Here is a 27,114-nt window from a genome sequence, read left to right as displayed (position 1 = left end):
TTCTTACAAATTGTAGAGTTTTAAAAATAAATCCTCTAAGAACAGGGAAATCAGGAGCCTAACTTTACGTGTTGCCTGGAACAAACGGCAAATTCTTGTGTCTGCCTAGAGCTTTCCCTGGCCCTCAGGGGGTCATCCCAGGGATATAGGCACAGCCTCAGGCTGAGTTTGGGCAAAGTCCTTTAGGGGGAGGGTTTTCTCCAGGGCGTGTGGGCTGAGAGTTCTTGCTGTTCTCATAGAGAAAGCAGCAGACACCATGCTAACAGCACAGGGAGGCATCACCAGACTGACATCGCTGGTGTTGAGGACACCGCTTCTCTGACATTCCTGCCCAAAGTGGATCATCAGTTATAATCCTCAGATAAACCCAAACAGGTAGGTCTCTGCAAAATAAGTGACCTGTGATCACACAAGACCAAGAAAGATACATGAACTCATAAACTGTTTCATACTAAAAAGAGACTGAAGACTTTTGACAGCTGAACCCAACATGTAATCCTGGAGTCCATAAAAACAGTACTGGAGGACTTCCCTTGTACTCCAGTGGCTAAGATTTCACGCTCCCAATGTTGGGGGCCTGGGTTCAATGCTTTGTCAGGGAACTGGATCCCGCATGCTCCAGTAAAGTTCAAAGATATCCCAGGTGCCTCAGCTGAGACTGACGCAGCCAAATAAATATAGAAATAACAAAACAAAAACAAAACACTATTGGGACAATTGGCAACATCTGGTTAAGGTGTTATTGATTAGATAATGATACTGACCTTTTAAAAACTGAGATATAATTGACATAACATTATATTAGTTTCAAGTGTAACAACACAACGATTCAATATTTGTGTGTATTGACAACTGTTGCTGTTGTTGTTCGGTCACTAAATTGTGTCCAACTTTTTGTGACCTCCTGGACTATAGCCTGCCAGGCTCCTCTATACATGGGGATTTCCAGGTAAGAATATTAAAGTGGGTTGCCATTTCCTCTCCAGGGGGTCTTCCTGGACCAGGTATCAAAACTGCATCTCCCGCAAAGACAGGTGGATTCTTTACCCCTGAGCCACCAAGGAAGCCGATTGTCCTAATGTTAATTTTCTGATTTTGCTCATTGTGCTCTAGCTGTACAAGAGAATGTTCATACACACAGAAGTATTGATGAACAAAGGGCTATTTTGTATGCAAATTATCCTCAAATGGCTCAGAAGGATAATATGTGTGTGTGTGTTTATGTATGTCTCTGTGTGTGTCTATGGGTACAGAGAGAGAGAGAGACCAGAGACAGATAGTAAAACAGTAGAAACCTGGGTTAAGGCTATACTGAAATTCTTTATATTCTTCTTTGCAAGCTTTAAGTATAAAATTATGTTAAAAAAAGTTTTGGGGCAAAAATGCAACCCCAATCTGACATAAAAAGCAACTTAATTCCAAGTAGATTAGAGATGTCAGTGTGGAAGTTATCAAACTTTGACAATAAGGTAAGGTAGGAGAATGGGCCTCCCTGGTGGCTCAGTGGTAAAGAATCCTGCCGATGCAGGAGACATGGGTTAGATACCTGGGTCGGGAAGATCCTCCGGAGAAAGACATGGCAACCTACTCCAGTACTCTTTCCTGGAGAATCCCACGGACAGGGAAGCATGGCAGGCTGCAGTCCATGGAGTTTGAAAGGAGTCGGACACGACTTAGTGACTAAACAGCTGGAGGTTACGCTCTAGGACTCCTACTGGGGCTCGCCAGAAACACGTCACATCTCTGTGTCCACTGCAGACCCTATAGTCCCGGGGACCTGCTGAGTCCTGTGGACCAAGCAGCATCTGCTTGCCCTGCTGCAAAGGCCTTTCCTTCCCATGGCCCTATTCACAGCTGACAGCCTTCTGTGTCACCTGGTGTATATGTCTCTGCAGGGTCCCCAGGTATGGAATATGCCGCCTCCAAAACCCAAGTTTTCTCTTCCTTTCATCATGATAGGAGGTGCAAAGTGCAGTAGCCTGTATTTAGCTCCAAGGGGATGTCTGAGATGGCACTGCCTGGTGACCTCGCCAAGGGGACAAGCCCCCGACGCTCCGGAGTGCCTGCGTCTTACCAAAGCCTTGATGTACTCAACACTTCCTGCTCACCAGGTCAATTCACACCAGGTCATCAGTATAAGGACTCACGACTCAAGCTGCCGAGAGTCCCTTGTCAGTGGAGACACACAGGATTCGCTTAATTTTCCCAGCAATGATGACAAACACATGTGGAAAGTTGCCACCTGGGGAAACTCATGAGACTCAGCACCAAGGTTTTTGTTGGCAGCAGGTCACGCAGGTGCCCTCTGCTGGCACGTACTAAGATTCCAGGCTCCCACAAAGAAGGCAGGTGTTCAACATAAACCCAAACAATTTTAACACTGTGAGCCATTTTTATCAGTGGTGGGAACCCTCCCAAAATCTAAGTTCCCAGATGCTTTGCAAGCAGGTTGCAAGGACATCAGTCTCAGGACTGTTAGCTGTTTCTCATACACTGCCAACCACCTCGTGTGACCACACTAATGAAGCATGCAGGAACCAGGGAATTGACTCAGGGGTCTTGGACCCAGTGGTTCATGTGAAAAAGACCCGGGCTGGGACTCTATTTGGGAAGCCAGAGTATGCTTGGATTGTCACCTGACTCCTAGGTTGCCCCCCTGCTCCAAGAAGGAAGTCCGTGATGGTGCTTCAGGTCCCTGGATGTCAGTGTTAAATCAGCTCTGTGTCCCACTCTCCTCAAAGACCCGAGACTATGTATCCCCCTTTCCTTAGAGCCTGCCATTTACCAAGGCAGCAATGGACACACTAGTGCTGGGGCGTAAGCGTCGCTCAAACGCCCAGAGTGGCCATCTTCTGCAGTCTGCGTGGGGACAGGAGGTGACATTCTAGAACTGGGTTCCATGGGAAAGACAGAAATTATAAGAGTCAGAAATACCAGAGGCTAGAAATTCGGAAATTTAAAAATAAATGCTTAGTTGAAATAAAAAGAAATCAAAGAGGTCAGATGGCAGCACAGAACTGTCAGAAACCACGTGTCACTGATGACCATGATGGTCAGCAAGATCAGGATGCTGGGATCTGGAGAAGCAGCTCACAGAACAATGTCCCTAGTGACAGGAGAGATGGACTGCTTGACAGCTGCAGCCAAGAAAGAGGGACAAGCAGAAAGCCAGGTTAGCTGCCCCAGGAAAATTCATAATCCCTTATCCCATTTCCAGACCTTTATTAGTTCTCAGACCCAGAACCTACTGACTGAAGTCAAGGCCAGGCCCCTGGTGAAAACTGCAATGCCTGGCCAGTGTTTACTCCATCCTTCCCGAAAGGGGTCCACCCAGTTTACCCAGGTAAATGTTCTTGCTATCAAGATGGGAAAGTTTTTTTTTAAAGTATAATTGACTTAAAATATTATATTGGTTTTGGGTGTCTATAACTAATAGTGATTCAATAGTGATCCAATATCTTTAAACATTACATGCGATCCCACGAGAGTTCTTTATATATTCTGGTTACAGGCCATTCATCAAACATATGTTTGCAAATATTTTCCCTGAGTCTATGGATTACCTTTTAATTCTAGTAGTATGTTTAAATTTTGATGAAGTTTAATTCATTCTTTTCCCCTTATGGATCACTGGCGTTTGTTCTAAGAAACTTTTGCCTAAGCCAAGGTCTCAAATTCTTTCCCCTGTGTTTTCTTCAAGAAACTTTTATTGCTTTAGGCTTTACAATTAAGAATATGAGCCATTTTGATCTACTTCTCAGATATGTGTGAGATATGAATGCAAGTTTGTTTATGCACCTCTGTATGTCCTGTGTTCCAGCAGCATTTATAGAAAAGGCTGGTCATCTGACACATCTGATAAAGGACTATTCCCCAAAGTATACCAAGAACTTAAAATGCAACAATAAGAAAGCAACTCAATTAAAAAAAAAGGTCAAAAGACCTTAACACACACCTCACCAGAGGGCATACACGGCGAATAAGCACATGAAGAGGTGTTCCACATCACATGTCATCAGGGAATGCAAATCAAAATGACAAGACACCGCTGCAGATCCTCTGGAATGGCCAAAGTCCGGAGTGCTGACACCACTGAATACCGGCCAAGTTGTGGAGCAACAGGAGCTCTCACCCGTTGTGGTGGGCGTGCAGAACGGTACAGCCGCTGTGAGAACAGCTGGCGGGGTCCTGACTAAACTAAATAGACTCTTACCATACGATCCCGCAATCACAGTCTTTGGTATTTACCAAAATGAGCTGAGAACTTACATCTATGCAAAGACCTGCACATAGAATAGATGTTTACAGCAGCCTTATTCATAACTGCTGAAACCTGAAAATGACCAAGATGTCCTTCAGTAGTGAGCGAATAAATAAACTGTGGTACACCCAGACGATGGAATATAATCCAGCACTGAAAATAAGTGAGCTATTAAGTCATGAAAAGACATGGAGGAGCTTTTTTTTTTTTCCTTTATTTTATTTTTTTTACTTTACAATATTGTATTGGTTTTGCCATACATCAACATGAATCTGCCACGGGTGCACACGTGTTCCCCATCCTGAACCCCCCTCCTACCTCCCTCCCCATACCATCCCTCTGGGTCATCCCAGTGCACCAGCCCCAATCTTCCTGTATCCTGCATGGAACCTGGACTGGCAATTCGTTTCTTATATGATATTATACATGTTTTAATGCCATTCTCCCAAATCATCGCCCCATCTCTCTCCCACAGAGTCCAAAAGACTGTTCTATACATCTGTGTCTCTTTTGCTATCTCGCATACAGGGTTGTCATTACCATCTTTCTAAATTCCATATATATGTTTTAGTATACTGTATTGGTGTTTTTCTTTCTGGCTTACTTCACTCTGTATAATAGGCTCCAGTTTCATCCACCTCATTAGAACTGATTCAAATGTATTCTTTTTAATGGCTGAGTAATACTCCATTGTGTATATGTACCACAGCTTTCTTACCCATTTGCCTGCTGATGGACATCTAGGCTGCTTCCATGTCCTGGCTATTATAAACAGTGCTGCAATGAACATTGGGGTACACGTGTCTCTTCCAATTCTGGTTTCCTCAGTGTGTATGCCCAGCAGTGGGATTGCTGGATCATAAGGCAGTTCTATTTCCAGTTTTTTAAGGAATCTCCACACTGTTCTCCATAGTGGCTGTACTAATTTGCATTCCCACCAACAGTGTAAGAGGGTTCTCTTTTTTCTGCACCTTCTCCAGCATTTATTGCTTGTAGACTTTTGGATCGCAGCCATTCTGACTGGCATGAAATGGTACCTCATTGTGGTTTTGATTTGCGTTTCTCTGATAATGAGTGATGTTGAGCATCTTTTCATGTGTTTGTTAGCCATCTGTATGTCTTCTTTGGAGAAATGTCTATTTAGTTCTTTGGCCCATTTTTTGATTGGGTCATTTATTTTTCTGGAATTGAGCTGCAGGAGTTGCTTGTATATTTTTGAGATTAGTTGTTTGTCAGTTGCTTCATTTGCTATTATTTTCTCCCATTCTGAAGACTGTCTTTTCACCTTGCTTATAGTTTCCTTTGTTGTGCAGAAGCTTTTAATTTTAATTATATCCCATTTGTTTATTTTTGCTTTTATTTCCAATATTCTGGGAGGTGGGTCATAGAGGATCCTGCTGTGATGTATGTTGGAGAGTGTTTTGCCTATGTTCTGCTCTAAGATTTTTATAGTTTCTGGTCTTATGTTTAGATCTTTAATCCATTTTGAGTTTATTTTTGTGTGTGGTGTTAGAAAGTGTTCTAGTTTCATTCTTTTACAAGTGGTTGACCAGTTTTCCCAGCACCACTTGTTAAAGAGATTGTCTTTTCTCCACTGTACGTTCTTGCCGCCTTTCATGGAGGAGCTTTAAATGCATACTACTGAGAGAAGCCCATCTGAAAAGGCTACTGTGATTCCAATCACATGGCATGGAAAGGATAAAACTATAGAGGTGGAGGAAAGTTCCATGGATTCCAGGGGGAGAACAGAAAGGCCACCAGACCACCTGGGTAGCCACTCACTTGCTCGTTCATAGTTAGTTATGTTTCTCTGAGCATCTACATCACGTGGGCAGGACTTGGGGACCAGGCAGAGGACAGTCATCTCTTCCCAGGCACTCCTGGAAGGGTAGGGAGACGGAAATCCAACAAGGAAAATGGAGAGGGACAGGGTTGCCAGGGAATGGTGCTCAGAGACCCTGGGGATGCCTAAGGGACCCCAGGTGCCCAAACAGAATCACGCTGAGAAGGGCCAAGTTCAGAGCCATGAACTGTGAGCCATAAATCTCAGTGTAGAGCATGAGCTGGGAACAAGTGGGTTAAGTCAAGAGCAAGACGTGACATCATCCTGAATGTTCTTTATTTGTGCGTAAAGCTTAGGGTTGTGGTAAGAACTGTGGACACACATCACTTCTGTGGCATTCTTGCCCAAATGAATAACCTCAGTCTAATCATATGAAGACATCAGAAAGTCCAAATTGAGGGTCATCTACAGAAGAACTCACATTCCACAACAGTGCTGACATGATCAAAGATGAACACACACTGAGGACCCATCCCGTTGGCTCAGACTGGAGGACACATGGTCCTGGTCCAGAAAGAGGATGTTATGGAATGACATGCTGAAATTTGGATAAGGTCTGTAGATTAATTGTCAGTCTTAGATCAATGTTAGTCTCCTGAATTTAATCACAGTACCATTGTTATGTAATGTGCTAACTTTTGAAGAAGCTAGGGGAAGGGTTTACAAGCATCCTTTGTACTATTTTTTTTAATGCTTTGGCCAAGCTGCATCATGTGGGGTATTAGTTCCCTCACCAGGGATGGAATCTGCACCCCCTGTGGCGGAAGTGTGGCATCCAAACCACTGGCCCACCTGGAAGCTCCTCTCTTTGTACTGTTTTTTAAAAGCAATTTTAGTGAGGTGTAATTTACATACCATAACATTCACCCATCTTAAGTGTGAAATTCAATGCTTTTTGGTAAATTTACCGACTTTTCAGACTTCACCACAGTTCAGTTTTAGAACATTTTCATCACCTGTGTGGATCACAGCAAACTGTGGAAAATTCTTAAAGATATGAGAACACCAGACCACCTTACCTGTCTCCTGTATGTGGGTCAGGAAGCAGCTGTTAGAACCCTACATGGAACAACTGACTGGTTTAAAAGTGGAAAAGGAGTATGACACAGGTGTATATTGTTATCCTGCTTATTTAACTTCTATCCATATTACTTTGTGCAAAATGCCGGATTGAATGAATCACAAGCTGGAATCAAGATTGCGAGGAAAAATATCAACGACTTCACATATGCAGGTGATACCACTCTAATGGCAGAAAGCAAAGAGGAACTCAAGAGCCTCTTGATGAGGGTGAAAGAGGAAAGAGAAAAAGCTTGCTTAATGCTCAAAAAAAAAAAAAAAAAAAAAACCAAAAACCAAAAAACTAAGATCATGGCATCTGGTCCCATAACTTCATGGCAAATAGAAAAGGAAAAAGTAGAAGCAGTGACAGATTTTTCTTTCCTTGGACTCCAAAATCACTGCAGATGGTGACTGCAACCATGAAGTTAAAAGATGCTCGCTTCTTGGAAAAAGAGCTATGACAAACCTAGACAGCACATTCAAAAGCAGAGACATCACTTTGCTGACAAAGGTCTGTCTAGTCAAAGCTATGGTTTTGCCAGTAGTCATGTACGGATGTGAGTGTTGGACTATAAAGAAGGCTGAGCGCTGATGAATTGATGCTTTTGAACTGTGGTGTTGGAGAAGACTCTTGAGAGTCCCTCAGACAGCAAGGAAATCAAACCAGTCTATCCTAAAGGACTGATGCTGAAGCTCCAATACTTTGGCCACCTGATGCAAAGAGAAGAGCTGACTCACTGGAAAAGACTCTGATCCTGGGAAAGATGGAGGACAAAAGTTGAAGAGGGTGGCAGAGGATGATATGGTTAGATAGCATCACTGACTATCCAGGAGATAGTGAAGGACAGGGAAGCCTGACATGCTGCAGTCCATGGGGTTGCAAAGAGTCAGAGAGGACTTAGAGACTGAAGTCATGCTCCCAGCTCTAGGCCACCAGTGATCTGTTTTCTGTTTCCGTGGATTGTCTTTTCTGGACATTTCATATAAAGAGAATCAAATATGTGTTTTGAGTCTGCCAAAATTTTGCATAACGTTTTGGAGGTCTTTGTACTGTTAATATTTTAGTGGGACCCTGGGTGAAACTTGAATAAGATTTGTAAATATCTGATAGTATTGTATCAATGTTAATTTCTGACTTTACATAATTGAATTAGAATTATATAAGATTTTAACATTAGAGGAAGCTGGGTGATAGGAAATGTGTGCTATTTTTGCAACTTTTTTGGTAAGTAAAATAATTTCAAAGTAAATCTTTTTGTAACTTAAGCTTGGGGTCTGAGTTGTGCACTGCTTATGCTTGTCTATGGTACTGAGACTGTGGTTTCTTTTCAACAGAATGGTTTGGCTGGCCTTTCCATTTCCAGAGGTCCTTGGTGAGCTCAGTTTCCAGGATGTTCTTCAGGGAAAAGTAGGGGCTAGTACAGGGGCAATGGCACCCCACTCCAGTACTCTTGCCTGGAAAATCCCATGGACGGAGGAGCCTGGTAGGCTACAGTCCATGGGGTCTCGAAGAGTCGGACTCGACTGAGCGACTTCACTTTCACTTTTCACTTTCACGCATTGGAGAAGGAAATGGCAACCCACTCCAGTGTTCTTGCCTGGAGAATCCCAGGGACGGGGGAGCCTGGTGGGCTGCTGTCTATGGGGTCGCATTTTGGACACGACTGAAGAGACTTAGCAGCAGCAGCAGCAGTACAGGGGCATAGGCCTGAGTCACTGAGGCATGGCCTGCAGGGGTTTCAGTTCAGTTAAGTCGCTCAGTCATGTCTGATTCTTTGCAACCGCATGGACTGCAGCATGCCAGGCTTCCCTGTCCATCACCAACTCCTGGAGCTTGCTCAAACTCAAGTCCATTGAATCGGTGATGCCATCCAACCATCTCATCCTCTGTCTTCTCCTTTTCCTCCTGCCTTCAATCTTTTCCAGCATCAGGGTCTTTTCTAATGAGTTGTTTCTTCGCATCAGGTGGCCAGACTATTGAAGCTTCAGCCTCAGCATCAGTCCTTCCAACGAATATTCAGGACTGATTTCCTTTAGAATGGACTGGTTTGATCTCCTTGCAGTCCAAGGGACTCTCAAGAATCTTCTCCAACACCACAGTTCAAAAGCATCAATTCTTCAGTGCTCAGCTTTCTTTATGATCCAACTCTCACATCCATATATGACTACTGGAAAAACCATAGCCTTGACTAGACGGACCTTTGTTGGCAAAGTAATGTCCCTGCTTTTAAATATGCTATCTAGGTTGGTCACAGCTTTTCTTCCAAGGAGCAAGTGTCTTTTCATTTCATGGCTGCAGTCACCACATGCAGTGACTTTGAAGCCCAAGAAAATAAAGCCTGTCACTGTTTCCATTGATTCCCCATCTATTTGCCATGAAGTGATGGGACTGGATACCATGATCTTAGGGTTTCTTCAGGGGTTTAGGGAGGGGCTTTTTCATTTCCCTTCAATGTTGGCACTTCCAGGGCTGGCTGCTAAGGAGGGTGAGTGGGTGGCCTCTGCATGGAAGGCCTTAGGCTCAACCTCTGTCAGCCTGAGCAAGGCCCAACCCTGAGAGACTGCGGAAGCTCAGAGAGAGGGAGGTGCGGATCAAGAGATCTGGAGAGGGTTTCAGGGGCTGAGCCCCCAGCTGTTGCCTGGACATCTGCCCAGGGACTTCCTCAGAAGCTGCTGATAATTAGGACTCAGCTTCCTGCTGCCAGCTCAGAACAGAGTCTGTCTCGTCCTCAGAGGAAATGAGAGCTTGTCAGAGAAGACAGCCTGAACATGTGCAGAGACGCATGGACACACAGAGGCCCATGAACGAGCTTCAAAGTAATCGTAAACACCTTGACCGATGGGATCGCAGCATGGAGACACACAGGTTCCCGCGAACACTGGCACACAGCCCACCCGTGGCGCACGTGCCCCACCCTCCAGGGAGCCTGTCTAGGGCTGGAGGAAAGGTCAGAGCAGGAGTCCTGGTAGGGGCTGAACTGGTGGAGAGAGCTGGAGGACGCATCCCGCATCTGCTCCCTGGTACTCCTGTCTCTGTTTCAGTCATTTCCACATCACAGAGCACCTACTAACTGCTACGGGAAGACTTGTCCAAAGCGGAGCACAGACTTGGAGACCCACCCCTGCTCCTGAGGAGCTCCCAGCAACCCCAGCTGGCATGCAGCTGGTTCTCGGGGGACAATGATGGACAAAGAGCATTTGCTGGGTGTTGAGCAGGTGATGAGAGGCCAAAGGGAATTCTTGGGGAGCCTAACAGGCAACAAAGCCCTTAGGCTGGAACCCAGGCTTGGGCAGCGAGGGCGGAGATCCCCAGGTCACAGCACCATGACACACGGAGACTCTCCAGTGGGACCAGGCAAAGGGGTGCCAGGGCGTCCTGGCAGCCCACCAGCCAGTGCAGCAGGGGCGGCCCCAGAACCCAGCTGCTCTGTCCCTCCCACAGCATGGCGTGTGCTCACTTGCTTCTGCCTGTGCTCGTGTGCCAGTCTGGACTGTGTTGCCACTGACCAAAACCCACCTCAAACCAACTTGAGCAAAAAGGAGAAGTGACCGTTTTACAAAATGGAAAAGCTGAACAGTCGGGGTTGTTTCAGGCAAGGTGGCCCCAGGGCTTCAGGACGTAAGCCGCCTCTCTTCTCAGAGCCTAGCCCTGGGTTAGCTCTGTCTTCCTCAGGATGAGGAGAGGCTGGAAGTTGCCCTCAGGAATCTCCCTCCCATTCCGAGTTCCCCTCCCCAAAGTTCTAAGGAAGTTGCCAGGACTCCGGCTCAGCATCTTGGGTCAGCCCTGGGCCACACAGGCAGTTTTGGCCTGCGTGTCCTTCCTGCAGGCCTGGGGGTGGGAGGCGGCTGTCCAGAGCTCAGAAGTTGAGTGTGGGCAGAGCTGAGGCTTCACGAAAAGAGATGCTGGGCAGGCAGAAACGGCAGGTGACTGTGGGTACCAGGGCCAGAGGCCCAGAGAGGACAGGTTCAGCCATCCTGAGGGGGCTGACCAGGCCAGCCCAGTGGCCTTTGGGATGGCCCACGTGCATGGAGCCCAGGCAGCTGTAGAACTGGTGGACATCAGGTTTTCTGGAAGGGAGCAAGGACTTGGCTGTGCCCCGTGTGGGTTGGGTGCTTGGAGTACCTTGTAGTCAGAGTTGCATGTTATAAAACAACCCCAGCTGGGGAGCGGGAGATGCAGGAGTGGGTTGATAGGGGGCCAGGGCCAGGAGTGCATGAGGGGCCCGTGACCCGTGGCCAAGCAAGAGGTGACTGGGGCAGGGTGGGCCATGGATTTGAGAATGAATGGGACTTGGGAAGTGGTGGCAATGGGTGGTTCAAGTAGGAGCGTCTCAATTCCTGAGATCACATCCTGGACAAGAGAAGGTCTGGAGGGCCAGGTGGGATCTGCTGCTGTTGTGGGGCCTTTGGGGACACTCGGGTGACCTGGCAGCTGAAGCAAGCCTAGGGTGGACAGTTTGAGTTCTGCCAGTGCAAGGCTAGGCCAAGAAGGGCCAAAAGGACTGAGAGGAGGAGGCTGGGCTGTCCCCAGGCAAACACTCTCTCCTGCCCAGGCTCCATGTGGTCCTCTGTTTCCGCCTGCTCAGCTGCCCAGGCTGTGGCCACGCCCCTCCCCACCCACGGCCACTGAGGAGGGGCGGGGAGAGCGGGCCACTCTTCCTCTCCCTGGCCAGCCTCGGAGCAGCAGACAGGGTGATAAAGCCCCGCAGATAACCCGCTCACAGACCAGCCTGGCCCACCAGAGCCACCGCCACCATGAAGGACGAGGTAGCTCTTCTGGCCTCTGTCACCCTCCTGGGCGTCCTGCTGCAAGGTGGGCTGGCTCCTGCTCGGGAGGTGGGTGGGCCTCGGACGCCTTCCTCCCTCCAGGCTCTGGGCAGGGTCTGGGGGGGGGGGGTGGTGCTGGAAAGGCCAGGCCTAGGTGAGGGACAGCCCAGACTCCCAGTACTCGAGCAGAGGAAGGGATGCTCCAGGGCTGAAGGCCTGGCACTTTCCCCAAGTGGGAAGGGGAGAGGCCCTGGAGGTGTGTCTGTAGGGCAAACTGTGAAACTCTGGGCAGGGACCATGGCTGAGAGGTGCCTGACCTAGGGGATGGGCAGGGAAATGGAAAAGGCTCCTGAGGGATGAGGGAGGTAGGCATGCGGGATGCCTGGCTTGGGGCTGGGGGTGGTCCCCTGAGCAGCATAAAGAGCCCTGGAGGAGGGCAGGGCTTTCAGTGAGAAAGTGGGGCATCCAGCCATGTTGGACCTGAGCAGGAGGGCAGGGTGCCAGCATGAAAGGATGTTCTGGTGTTGGGTATAGAAGTGGGACAGCCATGGGCATGAGGCAGCCCTACTCCAGATGCCTGCTGCCCTTTCCAACTGTCTCTTCTCTGGGTGTCCCAGTGGGAGGACCCCATCCCCTGGCCCTGCCTTCAAAGGCACTCTCTTTATCCTGGAACCGTGTGAAGCTGGACAGGGTTGAAACCCCCAAAGGTGCCTGCTGAGTGCTCTTTTCAGATTGGCCCTAGATGACACATTCCTGGGACAGACATGCCCTAGAACAAGACACAGCCTGAGGGAGGGGCCCTGGAGCCTCTGAGCACACAGACTGAGTTGATCTCCAGCCATACCAGTGAGCTTACCCATCATGTCCTCCTCACGTAGACACCAGGCAGCCCTCCAGGCCCTGCACGGTGCTGGCAAGGCCACCCTTGGTATTCACAGGGCACTCAGGTTAAGCCCTACAGGAAGCCTGGCACCAAGGGCATCAGAGCCACAGAACTTGCAGGAAGATAGTTGGAGACACCTAGTACTGCAACTGTGTGTGTGGTGGGCACCTGGCCTGCGACCAAGTAGAAGGGTTCCTGTGCACTCAGGCTCTCAAGAGTCAGCCCCCACTCTCTCTGTACCCATGGGTGTCGGAAGGCAGAGGGGCAGAGGCCGGTGGTTTGGAGTTGGACTAGAAGAGTCCCAGCTGTTAACCACCTGGGGGCAGAGGAGAGGGTATCTAGACCCCGACTGAGGCAGGGTCCAGAGAGCCTGAACAGAGAAACCAAGGCAGGATGGGACGCCACAGTTTGCAGGCACAGCAATCCAGGAGGTCCCTCCTAGTGAACTCTGTGGGTGGGGGAGCAGGGACGATGGCCACAAGGTGTGTGTTCCCTTGAATCTGGAAGGATGCAGCCAACGGTGGCTCAGTTGGTAAAGAACCTGCCTGCAATACAGGAGACCTGGGTTCGATCCCTGGGTTGGGAAGATCCCCTGGAGAAGGAAATGGCAACCCACTCCAGTATTCTTGCCTGGAAAATCCCTTGGACAAAGGAGCTTGGTGGGCTACAGTCCATGGGGTCTCAAAGAGTCAGACAGGACTGAACGACGAATATTTTGACTTTCACTGCCTTCAAGCGGGACTCCCAGTCCAAGGCCGTTGGCCACAGTCCCTGCCCAGAGGGTGGGAATTGGGTATCTGCTTGTGTTTTGCAAGTCAAACTAATTCAGGAGCAAAGTCCTTTCGAGGGCAGGGGTCCTGTGAGGTGTCATCCCTTCCTCTTACACTCACTGGGCTGGACAGGACCTCTCAGAGCCCCAGGCCCACACCCTGCCCTCCCTATTGAGTGTCATGGACACCGGAGACGAGTGGGGTCCGGCGGTCCTCTTATGTTGGGCTTTAAAGGGGAGTCTCCACGAGCAGGGCGTGGAGCAGGGATCAGGGAAGATGCGCAGCCAGGCCGGGAGTCAGGGTGCCGAGTCTAACTCCTGCAACACCTCCTTCCCCAGCCTACTTCTCTCTGCAGGTGATCTCGGCGCGCAGGGCCTTCCGCGTGTCGCCGCCGGTCACCACCGGCCCGCCGGAGTTCGAGCGCATCTACCGAGCCCAGTGAGCCGCGGCGGGAGGGCGCGGGGTGGGCAGCGAGGCAGCCCTCGGGCGGGCAGGCTCTGAGGAAGCAGGCCGGCGCCTTCATGCTGCCCCGCCCGCACCGCAGAGTGAACTGCAGCGAGTACTTCCCGCTGTTCCTCGCCACGCTCTGGGTGGCCGGCATCTTCTTTCACGAAGGTTTGGACGTGGGCTAGGGTCGCGCGTACTGGAGCCTGGGGGTCCCCGCAGCAGCAGGCTCACCTCAGCCTGCCCCGCTGTCCCCTCCCCTGCCCCAGGTGCGGCGGCACTGTGTGGTCTGGTCTACCTGTTCGCGCGCCTCCGCTACTTCCAGGGCTATGCGCGCTCTGCGCAGCAGAGGTGAGAAGCGGGGCGGGGAGGCTCCCCGGAGGTCCGCCGGGGCGGGGAAAGGTGGTAGATGGGCAGGGCGGTGACGGCCGAGGCCGCCAGCGGAGCGCGGGCGGGACCCGGCTGCTGGTTGGAGACGGGTCCCTTTTGGGGTCCAGTGGGCGGGCTCCCGGTGGAGACGGGCCGTGGGGTCGGGCTGGGTTCGGCGTCCTGCCCCGCCGCCGCTGAGCCCCACTCGCAGGCTGGCCCCGCTGTACGCGAGCGCGCGCGCGCTCTGGCTTCTCGTGGCCCTGGCGGCCCTTGGCCTGCTCGCCCACTTCCTCCCGGCCGAGCTGCGCGCCACGCTCCTTGGACAGCTCCGGAAACTGCTGCTGAGGGCCTGAGACGGAGGACGCCTGGACGACGGATCTGCAGTTGAGCCGGAGCCTCCTCCAGTTTCTCATTAAAGCGTCCATGACAGGACCCCGAGTGCACTCTCTCGGTCTAAATGTGTCGCGCAATGCGTGTTGTAGAGCCTGCAGGGGCCTAACTTCGGCCCATAGCAGATGAGTGGGCTGCTGGGCGGAGGCGGGGCTGCGGAAGGCACGAGGCCAGCCCTCTCCACCGCCCCCGCCCTGGAGGAGCTCGATGGGGTCCCGGGTCCTGCCCTGTTCCCAGACCCCGGAGGCACACGCTCGGGGCGCAGGCGCCCTTTCTCGCCGATGCTCACCCAGGGCTTCTCACTGTGGTCAGTGCTTTCCTCGCCTGTCCCTCTCCTATGAATCCTGCCTCTCCACTGACCCTCAGCCGCCCTATTCCGTGTACCCTGGCTTCACAGCCAACACAAGGGACTTTTTGGGATAGGTACTGGATTACCAGCATCTTAGATGCCTAGGTGCCACAGTGGTAAAGAATTCACTTGCTGATGCAGGAGACACAGTAAACATGGGTTCCATCCCTGGGTAGGGAAGATCCCCTGGAGGAGGAAATGGCAATCCACTCCACTATTCTTGCCTTGAAAATTCCATGGACAGAGGAGCGTGGTGGGATGGGGTCACCAGAGTCGGGCGCGACGGAGCACAGGTGTTCGGGGCAACCTGCTGCAGCCGGTAGAGCTGGGAGAGACGATGAATGTAACCAGTTTGGTTGATTGGCGTGCTCCAATATTCTTGCCTGGAGAATCCCAAGGACAGAGGAGCCTGGTGGGCCACAGTTCAAGGGTTTGCAAAAACTCGGACACGACTGAAGCGGCTTAGCACGCACGCACAGGCGCTCTCCGGTAAACGTCTGGGAGTTTTGGGGCCCAGATCTGGAAGGAATGCCCACCAGGAATAGTCCCTAAAGAGGTGGCTTTTAACTGAGAATGGAGAGGAGAGGAACCAGGTAACAGCAAAGGCCCTGAGCCGGCTGAGTGACCCTAAGATGGGTCAGAGACCAGGGACTGGAGCAGGGCCTTGGAAACGGGGGTCAAAGCAGGGCGAGACCCACGAATGCGTGGGGAGAGGAGACGGGGGTGTGCCTTTGTTTGAGAGGCGGGTGCAGGCACTTCCATAGCTATGATGTGTGCTAGGGGGAGGGCTCTGAGGAAGGTCATCTTGGAAGGGGGGGGGTGGGGGGGAGACCCAGATTCCACACTAGCTCCATCAGTTACCTAGTTACCAAGCCGCCACTCCCAGGAAATGGAGGCTAGGTCGTGCTGGGCCACGGGGCAAGGCAGGGGCGCCTGATGATACAGCCAGATTAGAGACGAACACGTCATTAACCCTTTATTACAAGGAACGCTCTTATAGAAGTATATGTGGACTTAACGTGAAAAAATCAAATGTATCCAAGAATAAAAAACACAGCACATAAAGTAGTATATGCATTCCAGTGTTCGCGCCAGAGACAGTGGGTGTCCAGGAAAAAGCTCTTCTAAAACGGCCTGGCCCAAGGCGGCCAGGTGGGAGCGGCTCCGGGCGGCGCGGCCGGCCTCAGGCACAGTGTAGGCGCCGCCTGCCTCTTCCCCGAGGCCGGCGGGCGGGGCAGCACCAGTTCCTGGGGCCTCCGGGCCAGCGGCCACCCCAGGCCGGCGGAGCGCCGTCCCAGGCAGAACCCCGCAGACTGGGGTAGCCGTGCCTGGCCCTCCGGGGGCAGCGGCGACATCTCAGGTCTCCCGGGCTTCAGGACCAGCTGAAATGCACCTTCATAAGTCTCAGCTTAGTCAGCCTTTTTCAGGAAAATCTGGAAGAACCAGGCTCAGTGTCAGCTGGGGTTTCAGGGAACGCTGGAGTTTAGCTGCTGGGTACAGCTCCCCATCCCCTGCCCCATGTCACCTCGCTCAGAATGACCCACACAGGTGAGTCTGTCTGGATGGAGAGGCGCAGTGCTTCCAGGGGGCCGAAAGCAGGGTCCACTTCACCCTGTGCCACGCCCTTGTAGAAGGAGCCTGGGGGAGCGCAGCAGTGAGAGGCGGCCCCAAGAGCCCTGCTCATCGAGCCTCGCCCCCACCTCCGCTCAGTAGCCCCTCACTCACCTATCTGAAGGTAGCCATCAGGGCTCCGAGGGTACTGCAGAGTGACCGAATGGCCCTCCTGCAGGGCCTCCTTGTCTGACTGGGGGTTCTGGGGGCAAAATCAAGGGGCTGAAGCCGGTGGCTGTGGGAGGGGCAGGCCTCAGTGCACACCTCCCCACCAACCACACTCACATCAAAGGGCAACACCTCCACAGATGTGTTGAACAGCTTGTCCTCTGGGTGCTCGATGTTGCCACTACGGAAGAAGAACCTGCGGCCAGACAGGCCTGTGAGCTGCTGCAGGGGTGGGGCACTGCCTAGGCATGACGCCCAGCAGAGAAAAGGCCAGGCCTGGGCCAGGACTGCAGTTGGTGGTGAGAGGGGAACAGGAAGGAAGGCCAGGTTCTCCAAATGGAGGAAACAGGCAAGTGTTAGACATTTTTTTCCTTCTCTACACAAAATTAAAAGGAGGTAAAATTCTGTGTTGCCATGATGACACCTGGTTCCACCTGAACCTAACTTTTCTCAAACCTTGAGCTAACCAATGTTTTTCTTATGGAAGTGGTTTTCTTAAGCCATGTTAATGAACTATGTATTTACTCTAGACTGTCTTTCTTCCAAGTTGATTCTGCTTAAGACTCAGAACCAGTAAGGGCTCAACAAACCGGTATATTTTACTCATACATTGTTCTCCTAATCTATGTTAATGAAGCTACATATTTACTCGGAAACCTGCCTTTCTTCAAGATTCATGTCAATTGTTTTATGGCCAGGGATGACTCACCTGATATCAATGTTATCTCAAAATGCATGTTGTGGGTGAGGGGCCTGGTGCCACTCTGCATTTTGAGACATCTCCTTTCTCTTAGCAACCTGCTGATAGGTATATAACATACTGCTAAAAGCTAGCAGGGGGGCAACTCTTTCTGCCCTCTTCTGATGCCTATGTCAGAAGCTTTCTCTATCTCTTTTATACTTTAATAAAACTTTATCACACAAAAGCTCTGAGCGATCAAGCCTTGTCTCTGGCCCCGGACTGAATTCCTCTCCTCTGGAGGCCAAGAATGCCAGCGTCTTTCACAGCTCAGCAACAACCTTTCAGTGGGCCCTGTGGTACTGGGCCAAGTTGGGCACTACCCAAAGTGGTTGTTGGACTGTACAAGGCAACTTACTCAAAAGGCCGATGGTGACGGGCAATGTCACCAAGCTCCTGTGGGCGATGCTGGACTTGCCTTTATGAAGTAGCTACTGTTCCTTTTTGTTTTGTCCTCACCACATGCAGCTTATGGATCTTATTTCGCCAACCGAGGCCTGAACCCGGTTCCACAGCAGTGAAAGCCTGAGTCTTTCCACTGGACCAGGGAATTCTGTAGCTACTGTTCTGAGCTACACTTTTCAGATAAGAAAACCTAACAACATTAAATAATCTGCTGGGGGGGTCACAGAGGGGAATCTGTAGGGTCAGAAAGTTGTGGTGAGGCTTGAATCGCGGTAGCCACCCTCCCCCTCCCCCAAAGTGGGTCTGTGGGCGATGGCACTGACCGCTCCAGTCGCAGCGGCTGGAAGAAGCGGAAGCGGATGAAGTCCCCTGCAGAGGGTGTGAAGGCCCAGAAGAAATCCTCGTGCAGGTAGGCCTTCTCCAGGGTGAAGTGCTGGTACGTCTTGAGGCTCGTGCTCACCTCTGCCGGTGGGTTCACGTGCTCCATCCGCAGCGCATGCTTCCCAAAGTCCTTGTCCTGGTGGCGGAGGGACACAGGTGCTCGGTGGCCTGGACTGCCCGCCGCCTCCTTGCCTGAGCTCGGAGGAGGCTCTGCTGTGCTCGACCCGCCCCAGGGCGGCACCGCCCACCTTCAGTTTCTGGATCTTGCCCGCCAGTGAGGAGTGAGTGCCCACGTGCTGGAAGAGGGAGGGCTTGAAGCGGATCCGCAGGTTGGCCTTCTGCCGGTCGCAGTGCTTCTGTGGAGGGAGGGTGACACACGGGCTGAAGGCAAACTCCTCCAGCCAGCAACAGTCTCCTCCCGTCGGGCGCACGGTCACCAACAGTCCCTGAAGGAGGCTGCTCGCTCCACCGCCCCGCCCGCCTCTTTGCAGGCCCTGCTCACCGCATCCTTCTCAGGGTTGCAGACCTTCACCCAAAGAATGTGGTCCAGGAGCCAGTCAATGGGCTTGTCCCGGTAGAACATAAGGATGAATTCCACAATGACGCTCAGGTCCAGCGACTTGAACATCTTCCCTGAGGGTAGGAGTAGGGGGAAAAGGGTGCTGAGAAGGCAGCTCTGCCCTGACCTACTTCCTCTTAATCCCTGTGGGGGAGTCTGGGGAGGGTCCCACAGCAAAACCTCTGGCTGGCTGCAGGCAGGTGTGGGTAAGAAGAGGGCGGATGGGCTGGTGAGCCCAAACATCTTGATGCAGAGGGGCAGGCAGGAATAGGCCAGGAGTGGCTACAGCGGGCACTCTAGGAAAAGACTCAGAGCCTGACCTGGGCTTGGGAACAGGGCAGGGGGCTGAGAGCTGATGACAGAGGCAGAAGTGGGCTGGAGAGAGATAGTCTGGTCAGGCCAGTTGGGCAGGGAGGGGGCTGGCACACCAATGAAACCCAGCTGGGAGAACTCCAGGATCATCCAGTCTTCCGAGGGCTGCTGGAGTGCAAAGTTCTTCATGGTGCTCAGGTAGTTGGGCTTGGCTATGATGTCGTCTTCCAGCTGCACAGTGGTGGCAAGGTAGAAGGGGGCCAGGACTAAGGATGGGCACAGGGAGGGCAGGGCTCGCCACCCAGGCCCGGGCAGGGGGAAAGGGAGCCAGAGCAGGGCATCAGTGCTCACCTGCACGTAGTAGATGCCTTTGGACTGTGCATACATCATGAGGAAGCAGTAATCAAGGTTCTGTTTGGTCCTCCACCTGCGGACCAGGGGAAGGGGCCTCAAGAGCTCAGACCCCTCCACCTCCAGTGTGGCCACCACAGAGGCCACTGAGTGGGTAGCAGGCCCCCCGCCCCCATGCAGGGGCCCTCCAATGGAACAATGGAGGCAGTGCAGAAAAGGACTTGGGACTCAAGACACCCACAGGCTAGGTTCCTTAGCACAGGGGGCAGGTGGCTGGGGGCACAGGAAGAGGGATAGGACTAGTACCTGACTCTCTCCTTGGGGTCCCCAAAGGACTCTCGGAGGCGGGAGAAGTCAGGGTAGAAGTGGGGGGAAGGGGAGATGACTTCCAGGAGCCCAGAATGGATCTCCGTAGGGAACCTGGGGACAGGAAGGCCCAGTGAGTTTGCAGACTCCAGGGACCAGAGCAGGGGCAGAGCTGAGCTAGCTAGACCCCGTCCTTTACCTAAAGCCCACCAGGCAGACATCCCCCGATATCACACCCATCCTGCTGACACACAGAGGCTTCAGAGGGGTTGGGTCATCACTACATACCCACCCCCACAGCCAAGAAGGGAAGCACCCTTTCCCACAGATGCAAGGCTCCTGCCTGCCCAGCACCTCACAGAGAGTCCTCCCTTCACCAGCCTTGCTGGGCTGCCAGTACTCACAAGGCCTTGATATTCTCTGTCACCAGCGAGGTATACTGTGGGTCAGTCTGTGGGAAGACCAAGTGCCCTCCCTGAGTCAGGCTGTCACCCCAAATGGCCTGGAAGAAAAGGCTGGGGGAAGGACACAGCTCTTTCTCCCACCATCCTAAAGGCTAAGTAGGGCTGGGCATAGGGACCATAGGTGCCTCAGAGAAAGCCCTTCTAGATACCTGGGGCCAAGGGGTGGGGCGGACTGTGTAACTTCACATCCCCAAGAGGAGAAAGTAAACTGTCTCTTTCCTTTTAATTTTTTACCTTGGCAAGTTTGTGAATGAAACCAACTGAACTTGCGAGTCTCCTCCGAAACCCTGCTGTTTTCCTCTCCCCGCTCCTTTAGGCCGCGCCCTGCACTGAGCACCCGGCCTGGCCCCGCCCACTCGCCTCTGCAATCAGCACCACGATGACCGAGTCCTCCTTCTCCTGCGGGCTCAGCTCCGAGATGAGTGAGTGCAGCGTGTCAGTCAGGTAGGAGTGCACCTCGCGCCGCACGCTGGGGATGCCCATCACCACCGACACTGTGGGGACGCGGAGGGTCGGCCCTGGGCACACGTGGGGACCGCCCCGCCGCCTGCCTCTTGCCTCTCCCACGCCCCCTACCTCCGGTGCGGCCCTGGCCCACGCGCACGGCCGGCTGCAGGCTGCTTTCCTTGGCCAGCAGGTGTGGCAGGTGGTGGAAGACAGTGGGAAGGTGCAGCACGTGCTTGTGCGAGACGTTCCACGGCTTCAGGCGCGGATCCTCTGGGTGGGTCGGGAAGGGGCAGGTCAGACAAGGAGCTTAACCACCAGCTTGGCGCCCTCACCGCGTCTCGCTCCCGCGCCTCACCAGGTAGGCGGCCCCAGGTGCGATTGCTGTCTCCATCTCGCAGCGCCTGTCTCTCGGACATGGCCCTCTTGATCTCATCCAGCACCAGGTTGAGCTCCTTGGAGCGCTTGAGGCTCTCCTGCTCGGCTGCATGCAAGCGGTCACGCAGGGCCAGGAACTCCCGCTGGTAGACGTCCACCACATCACCTTGAGTGGTGTGCACGCTGTCACCAGGGGGCAGCCTAGAGCTGACCTGCTGCCCCCCGAGGGTGTCAGCACACACATCTGTGCACATCTGTTCTCATGCCTGCTACGTGTGAGTCCCATGGGCTTACATAAAAGTCACTCGGCAGTCTCAGTGACACTCACACCTGCAGAAGAAAAGCCTCCACGGGGGAATTAGTCCTCTCTAGTGCAGGCTGCAGGACCACTTCCAGGCCCAGGGGGGACAAACTAAGCTGGAGGTGGAAAAGCCTAGGACTGAGTTCTCTCCTCCCAGTAGCTCTCACAGCCCCTTCCTGCTTCTCCTTGCAGCATCTCCTCCTTCCGGGAGGCAGGACATCCAAGGGCCCATCCAAGACCCGCCTTCCTCAAGCAGTTCTTATGTTGAGGCCAGCTTTCCCCTGTTCCTTCTTTCAGCCTCTGCACTTCGCTTCCCACCCTACTTCACAGAGATCACAGGCAGCCCCATCCCCAAGGCTCCTTGGGGTATACTGTGGGTCAGTCTGTGGGAGAAGACTCATGGGGGTCTTGGGGACAGAAAACCTCCCTGAACATCCCCTCCTATCCTCCAAGTAGGACTGAGCCCCGGACACGCATTCATCACTGTCCCCATGGCGGTCATTCTACACTAGACACCAGCTCTGGATTCATAATCGCACATAGTGGGGGGGTGGGGAGACCGCTGCAGTTACAGCCCGTAGTGCTCAGAGGAACAAAAGAAGTTGAAAAACGAGTCACAGGTCCCAACAGCAGAGAGGGAACACAAGCTCTGAATGCCCTGAGGCCTGCTTCTCTGAAGAGCTATCCCAGGCCTGAACCATGCCACCCAGAGGGACCTGGATCAGAACCTCCAGCGGGGTCCCATCTGCAGGCTCCGAGGTGGACATGGGCCTGAAGCAGCACAGAGGTAGGGCTGCCTGACAGTGGACAGGGAGCCCTAGGGTGTCAAGTACCTGGCTCCACTGGCCTGGCAGGGCCGAGCCATCAAGAATGAGACAAAAACAATGTGCTATCTGCTGCTGCTGCTGAGGCAGCCAGGTCCTGCCAGGCTGTTCACTCTCAAGGCCCTTCGAATCTGGCTTTTGCCCTCCTTTTTTGCTATCACACACACTGCCTTTTCCTCGTCTGACGTCTATGCTCTCACATATGCTTGTTTCATCTGCCTGGGATTCCCTTTTCTCTTCTGGGCCTAATGAAAGCCCGTGGAGCCTTCAAGGCCTCGGTGCAAAACTCTCCAAGTCTCCGAAGCCTTCCAGATTTCTCCCCTCTCATCTTCAGGCAGCTCTTATATTCTTTGATCCCTCAGGGGGATCACAACCCCCAGAATGCCCTGGGATGGTGTCACTTCGCCACAACCAGATACTCCAAAGGTCATGACCAAGGCAAAATTCGGTCATCCCAGGACACCCCCTCCTGTAGCTAGGGCAGAGGCCTAAGTGCTAAGTTCCGGAAAAAGAGAAAGGAGCAGCTCCTAGGAAGGACAGAGAGGCCAGAGCGGGGGGACAGCAGGGGAGCCAAGCAGGTCCTTGATAAGGCACTCCAAAGTCAGAAGCTTGCCCCAGTCTCCCTCCCCACACGCTGCCCCTGGGGCCAATGGCCAGGCCACTTCAAGCTTCTGTGCTCAGAACAGCCCCATTGGGGAGGGAGTTAGGAGTCAGGTTACCAGATCTTTGAGGCTCTGCTCTGGGTTCCGAGGCCAGGTTACCCCAGAAACCTGACCCTTTAAACAGGGCGCTGGCCACCCCCATCACTCCCCCGCCCAGTGGCCAATAGGAAGCCTCACTGGGGAGTGCTGAGGCCTGGTAGGATGTGGTTCAGAGCTGCCCAAGCAGGTAGGTGGCCTCCCTCCTGCAGTCTCCACCTACCTACCTACTGTCCCTGATGCCCACCCCAATGATACTGGCTATACCCAAGGAAGCCCCCTGCAGCGGGGCCCTCTGTGAGGTGGAGGGAGCGTAAGGAGGCCTCACTCTCTCTGCCTGCTGCCCCTGCTCCCCCACATGTGGCCTTCCCTGATTTTTAAGTAGGCTGAGCTCTGTCCAACCTTAGCCTGTCCTAGGTGGACCCAGAGGTGGGCTCTGCTGAATCACCCTGGCCACTGAGGCCTGGGCATAGCCTGCTCCCTACCCTGGTCCTCTTGCCAGAAGCTTTCCTCTTTCCAAGTCCTGGGGGCAGCTGTGGTCACACTACTGGAGGCTTTCCTGCGCCTCCCTCTACCAGAAGGCAAAATAATCAAGATATCTGAGGCCCACAGACCACAAGCTTCCCTTTGGGTCCCTCTTCATTAAAGAAACAGATTTCAAGGTTGAAGTTGGGGCACAGACCCTGTGCCCTGTACTGAGGGATGGAAAAATAGGCTCAGAGAGGCGCAGACAGGTGCCGGGCCCAGTGAAGGTCTGCTCTTAACCTGCAGGGGGCAGAAGCATGGAGAAGGGGGCAGGTGGCCACCTCCTCTCCAGGATTTGCCTCCACTCTCCCAGGGGTCAAGACGGGCATCCATCATTGCTGAAGTCTAAGAGAGGGGACAGCCTAGACACGGGGAGGGCTGTGTGGCTCAGGCTAACCCCCTGGAGAGTCTGCTGTCTTCCCTGGGGACCTTTCGCAGGGCTATAACCGGAGCATTAGTGGAGCTGATGCACAAATTTTGTCAAGGCTGGATGTGAAAGTGAGCCTGAAACCTGCATCCAGGGTCTTGCCAAGGCCTATATGTCCTTCCTGGCCCTTGGCTTCCAGGATGCCACCTGCTCCTACTTTCCTTTCTCTCTGGCTCCCTGCCCACCTCTTCCCTTCCCTACAGATCTGGGTTCTTCTGCTTTTCCTCTAAGCATCCCTGCCGGGGCCAGCCCTCTCCTGAGTTCCGTATTCACTGCAAACTGGAAGCCAAGGTCCAGTCTCGTCTCAGACTTAGTCTGGCTTCCCTACAGGCTTAATACAGTCATCTGAATGTAAAAATGATAAAGGTTCATGTAAGAGCCCAGACTCAGGCTTCTCTTCAGGCCTTCAAAGACCAGATCCTACTGGACCCCCCAAAAGAGTAGCAGCCCTCAGTAAGGAAGGCCCAGGTGACCCTCTTGTCACATGTCACAGGCTTCTGGGCTTTCAAGCCCCAGGGACAAGGACCCTGCATCTGAACCCCATTTCTTTGACCAGGTTCCTGGATGCTTCCCTTAGGGAACTGCTACTGCTGCTGCTAAGAAGCTTCAGTTGTGTCCAACTCTTTGCAACCCCATGGGCTGTAGTCTGCCAGGCTCCTCTGTCCATGGGATTCTCCAGGCAAGAATACTGGAGTGGACTGCCATGCCAAGAGATCTTCCCGACGCAGGGATCAAACCCGCATCTCTTAAGTCTCCTGCATTGGCAGGCAGGTTCTTTACCACTAGGGCCACCTGGGAAGCCCCTAGGGAGAGTAGGCCTAAATGGAGCCATGGGTATCTCCCTCACTCCCATGCTCCTGGACACTGTGGCTAGTCAGACTCACAGTCTGGAGTCCTGGCACAGGTGGGGGTCTGACATTGCAATTCCTGACATCCAGCTGAGAGCATGCGGCTGCTGCAAGAGGCACCTAGGAACTGTGGCCTCGCCCAGGGCAGGGTGCAAGCGCTCATTACTTCACTCACAACTGAACAAATGTGCCCCAGCCCATGAGGTACGGCCCCACCTTGGCCTCCAAGCCAGTCTGCCTACGTGGCCACTCTGCTGAGGGTCCAAAGTGTCCTCCCCTAGGTGACACACCTCACCTACACAGAACTCTGCCCCAGCCATGCCCTTCCCTGGGTCGAACACTGCACATACAGAGACCTACAGAGAACTCTGCTCCAGCCGTGGCCTCCATGTACCAAGTCCTAGGGTTCTCCTTCCAGGCCTTCTGGTGCCCCAAGGACAGCCCAAGCCTCCACCCAAACAGGGCTGGGCTGAGCTGGGTGGGCAGGAGCCAGGTGGGACACGGGGACTTCGAGGGTCAGAAAGTCTCCTCCTGGCAGCCTCCGCTGGGGACAGGGAAGCAGGAGGTGGGGGCAAGGCTGAGGTCAGTCAGAGCCTGCCTAGGCCTCCTGCAGGGAAAGCTAGAGGCAGGAAGGAAGCAGCTTTTCCTGCTGCCTCTGGTGCTGCAAGCTGGGTCGACAGAGGCCTGCGAGGGCCTCCTCAGCTTTGTGCCCTCAGCAAACGCTCCACTCAGCCCCATCCATCCCAACCAACATGGAGCCAGTGCTGGGGTCTGCCCCCTCAGCCCGAAGTGTGCTAGCAGACTCGGGGGGCCTCGGCGGTGGACTGGCTAGCTGGAGCAAACTTCACGTGAGGCCACATAACGCAAGTTAACCGGTAGCCAGGTGGGCTGCTCCTGAGGCCCCCAAGGCACCCCGCAGGCCAGCAGCCTGAGGAAGGCTTCCGCAGCGCCCGCTTCCCCGTGGGGGAGTCCTGGGGCCACAGCCGGGGCGGAGCGGTGGTGGGAAGCGACAGTGCCGCCTGCGCGGCCGGTTGCCACTTCACGCGGCTCTCCGGAACGGGGCATCCATGTGCCCGGAGCCGGCGAAGCCGCCTCTGCCCCTGTGTCTCCCTCCCCTCTCTGAGAACTCTGAGGTCCCCCGCTCGCCAGAGGGGGCGACCCGCCCCAGCGCGGGCAAAACTCGCGGAGGCCAGTCCCGAGCGCCCGCCCGGCCCCCGCCTCGAGGCCCAGCCCCGGGCCGCGGAGAATTTCGTTTCTCCGGCAGCAAACAAGTGGGGGCGCGCAGGGAGGGGCGTCCCCCCGCGCCGGCCGGGCGGGGAGGGGGCGCCGGCGCCGGCTTCCGGCCGCCTTCCGCGGCGGGCGCCCGAGCCCCGCTGCCGAGGCCGGCGCCCGGGGCGGGAGGGGAGCGGGGCAGCGCCGGCGGGGAGGGGCTCACCTTTCTGGCCGCTGAGCGCCGCGTACCAGGAGAGCGAGAAGAAGGCGCACAGGCAGAAGAGCAGCAGCGTCAGGAAGGCGCCATTGCGGAGCCTCATCTCCTCAGGTACGCGGTGGGCGCCGGCGGGGCCGAGGCCGCATGGCCCGGGGGGCCGGGGCCGGAGCGCCGGGACCGGGAGGCTGCAGGGGCCCCGGCCCCGGGGCGGGGAGGGGCTGCGAGCCCGGGGCCGGGCGGAGGTGCGGGCCGGCCTGCCGGGCTGCGGACCGGGCCGGGCGCCGCACCGCCGGCTCCTCCAGGCTGTGGGAAGCGGACGGCCTAGGCTCGGCGCTCGGGCCGGGCCGGGCCGGGCTGGGTTAGGCTGCGCGGCGAGAGCCGCGGCCCGGCCTGGATCCCGGGCCGCCGCGGAGTTGGCTGCGAAGGGCGGGGCGGCCGGGACTTAAAGGGGCCGCATCACCCGCTGCCGACACCGGTACGCGAGGGGCGGGGTGGGGGACGAACGCCCGGGATCGCGCCGGTCCGCTTCGCGGCCGCGGCCCCGGCCCCGCGTGAGGGCTTAGACGTCCTGGACTTCGCGGGGTGCGGGTGGCGGGCCCTGGGCTCTGGGCTCAGGTAGGTCGAAGCATGAGCCTGCCAGACTGTGCGGTCCGCTGTGCTGGCGGCGTGCGTCAGTCCCCGACCCCTTCTCAGTACGTTTTCCTTATGAACTTCCCCAACCCATATTTGGACCTCAGTCGGGTTAACTGACGACCCTCAGGCCCCTGTCCCAGGTCTGAGGGGTTTAGGCAGAAGTGAGACAGGCC

The 27,114-nt window shown here is 54.3% G+C and overlaps 2 protein-coding genes and 1 long non-coding RNA gene across 5 annotated transcripts; 2 read left to right on the top strand and 1 right to left on the bottom strand.

The window, feature by feature from the left end:
* Positions 1 to 254: 254 nt before the first annotated feature.
* On the top strand, positions 255 to 9,407 carry LOC129641896 (uncharacterized). Its single transcript, XR_008709500.1, has 3 exons — positions 255 to 375; positions 3,218 to 3,343; positions 9,132 to 9,407. It is a non-coding gene; the product is annotated as an uncharacterized LOC129641896 (long non-coding RNA).
* Positions 9,408 to 11,839: 2,432 nt separating this feature from the next.
* LTC4S (leukotriene C4 synthase) lies at positions 11,840 to 15,533 on the top strand. 2 transcript variants are annotated; one of them, XM_055566467.1, is made up of 5 exons: positions 11,840 to 11,979; positions 13,925 to 14,024; positions 14,131 to 14,201; positions 14,300 to 14,381; positions 14,611 to 15,533. In XM_055566467.1, the coding sequence occupies exons 1-5, from the start codon at positions 11,922 to 11,924 to the stop codon at positions 14,750 to 14,752; spliced, it is 453 nt and encodes a 150-aa protein (XP_055422442.1). In that variant the 5' UTR covers positions 11,840 to 11,921; the 3' UTR covers positions 14,753 to 15,533. The 2 variants fall into 2 exon arrangements, with proteins under 2 accessions (XP_055422442.1, XP_055422443.1); XM_055566468.1 differs by having other exon boundaries at positions 11,851 to 11,933; positions 13,942 to 14,024.
* Positions 15,534 to 16,088: 555 nt separating this feature from the next.
* On the bottom strand, positions 16,089 to 26,740 carry MGAT4B (alpha-1,3-mannosyl-glycoprotein 4-beta-N-acetylglucosaminyltransferase B). 2 transcript variants are annotated; one of them, XM_055539163.1, is made up of 15 exons: positions 26,315 to 26,738; positions 21,237 to 21,422; positions 21,011 to 21,151; positions 20,795 to 20,928; positions 20,375 to 20,421; positions 19,971 to 20,084; positions 19,665 to 19,740; positions 19,430 to 19,544; positions 18,945 to 19,075; positions 18,691 to 18,798; positions 18,385 to 18,578; positions 17,035 to 17,113; positions 16,864 to 16,951; positions 16,664 to 16,776; positions 16,089 to 16,571 (listed from the first exon to the last, which is right to left on the bottom strand). In XM_055539163.1, exons 1-15 carry the CDS (start codon positions 26,409 to 26,411, stop codon positions 16,548 to 16,550), a joined length of 1,647 nt encoding a protein of 548 aa, XP_055395138.1. In that variant the 5' UTR covers positions 26,412 to 26,738; the 3' UTR covers positions 16,089 to 16,547. The 2 variants fall into 2 exon arrangements, with proteins under 2 accessions (XP_055395138.1, XP_055395140.1); XM_055539165.1 differs by lacking the exon at positions 16,664 to 16,776 and having other exon boundaries at positions 26,315 to 26,740.
* Between the last annotated feature and the right edge of the window lie 374 nt (positions 26,741 to 27,114).

Source organism: Bubalus kerabau, chromosome 1 (assembly GCF_029407905.1).
Source record: "Bubalus kerabau isolate K-KA32 ecotype Philippines breed swamp buffalo chromosome 1, PCC_UOA_SB_1v2, whole genome shotgun sequence".
Lineage (NCBI taxonomy): Eukaryota > Metazoa > Chordata > Mammalia > Artiodactyla > Bovidae > Bubalus > Bubalus kerabau.
Note: the sequence above shows the minus strand (reverse complement) of the source record. Positions and strands in the feature narration are given on the sequence as shown.

What these genes read in the sequence shown, in the direction of transcription:
- MGAT4B (XM_055539163.1), bottom strand. Translation starts at nt 26,411, where the DNA reads ATGAGGCTCCGCAATGGCGCCTTCCTGACGCTGCTGCTCTTCTGCCTG. An exon ending in CACCTGGGGCCGCCTACCTG is followed by an intron (nt 21,152 to 21,236) that starts GTGAGGCGCGGG and finishes CGACCCACCCAG; the next exon opens with AGGATCCGCGCCTGAAGCCG. An exon ending in TGATGGCTACCTTCAGATAG is followed by an intron (nt 16,777 to 16,863) that starts GTGAGTGAGGGG and finishes GCGCTCCCCCAG; the next exon opens with GCTCCTTCTACAAGGGCGTG.
- LTC4S (XM_055566467.1), top strand. Translation starts at nt 11,922, where the DNA reads ATGAAGGACGAGGTAGCTCTTCTGGCCTCTGTCACCCTCCTGGGCGTC. An exon ending in CCTGGGCGTCCTGCTGCAAG is followed by an intron (nt 11,980 to 13,924) that starts GTGGGCTGGCTC and finishes CTCCTTCCCCAG; the next exon opens with CCTACTTCTCTCTGCAGGTG. An exon ending in GAGCGCATCTACCGAGCCCA is followed by an intron (nt 14,025 to 14,130) that starts GTGAGCCGCGGC and finishes CCCGCACCGCAG; the next exon opens with AGTGAACTGCAGCGAGTACT.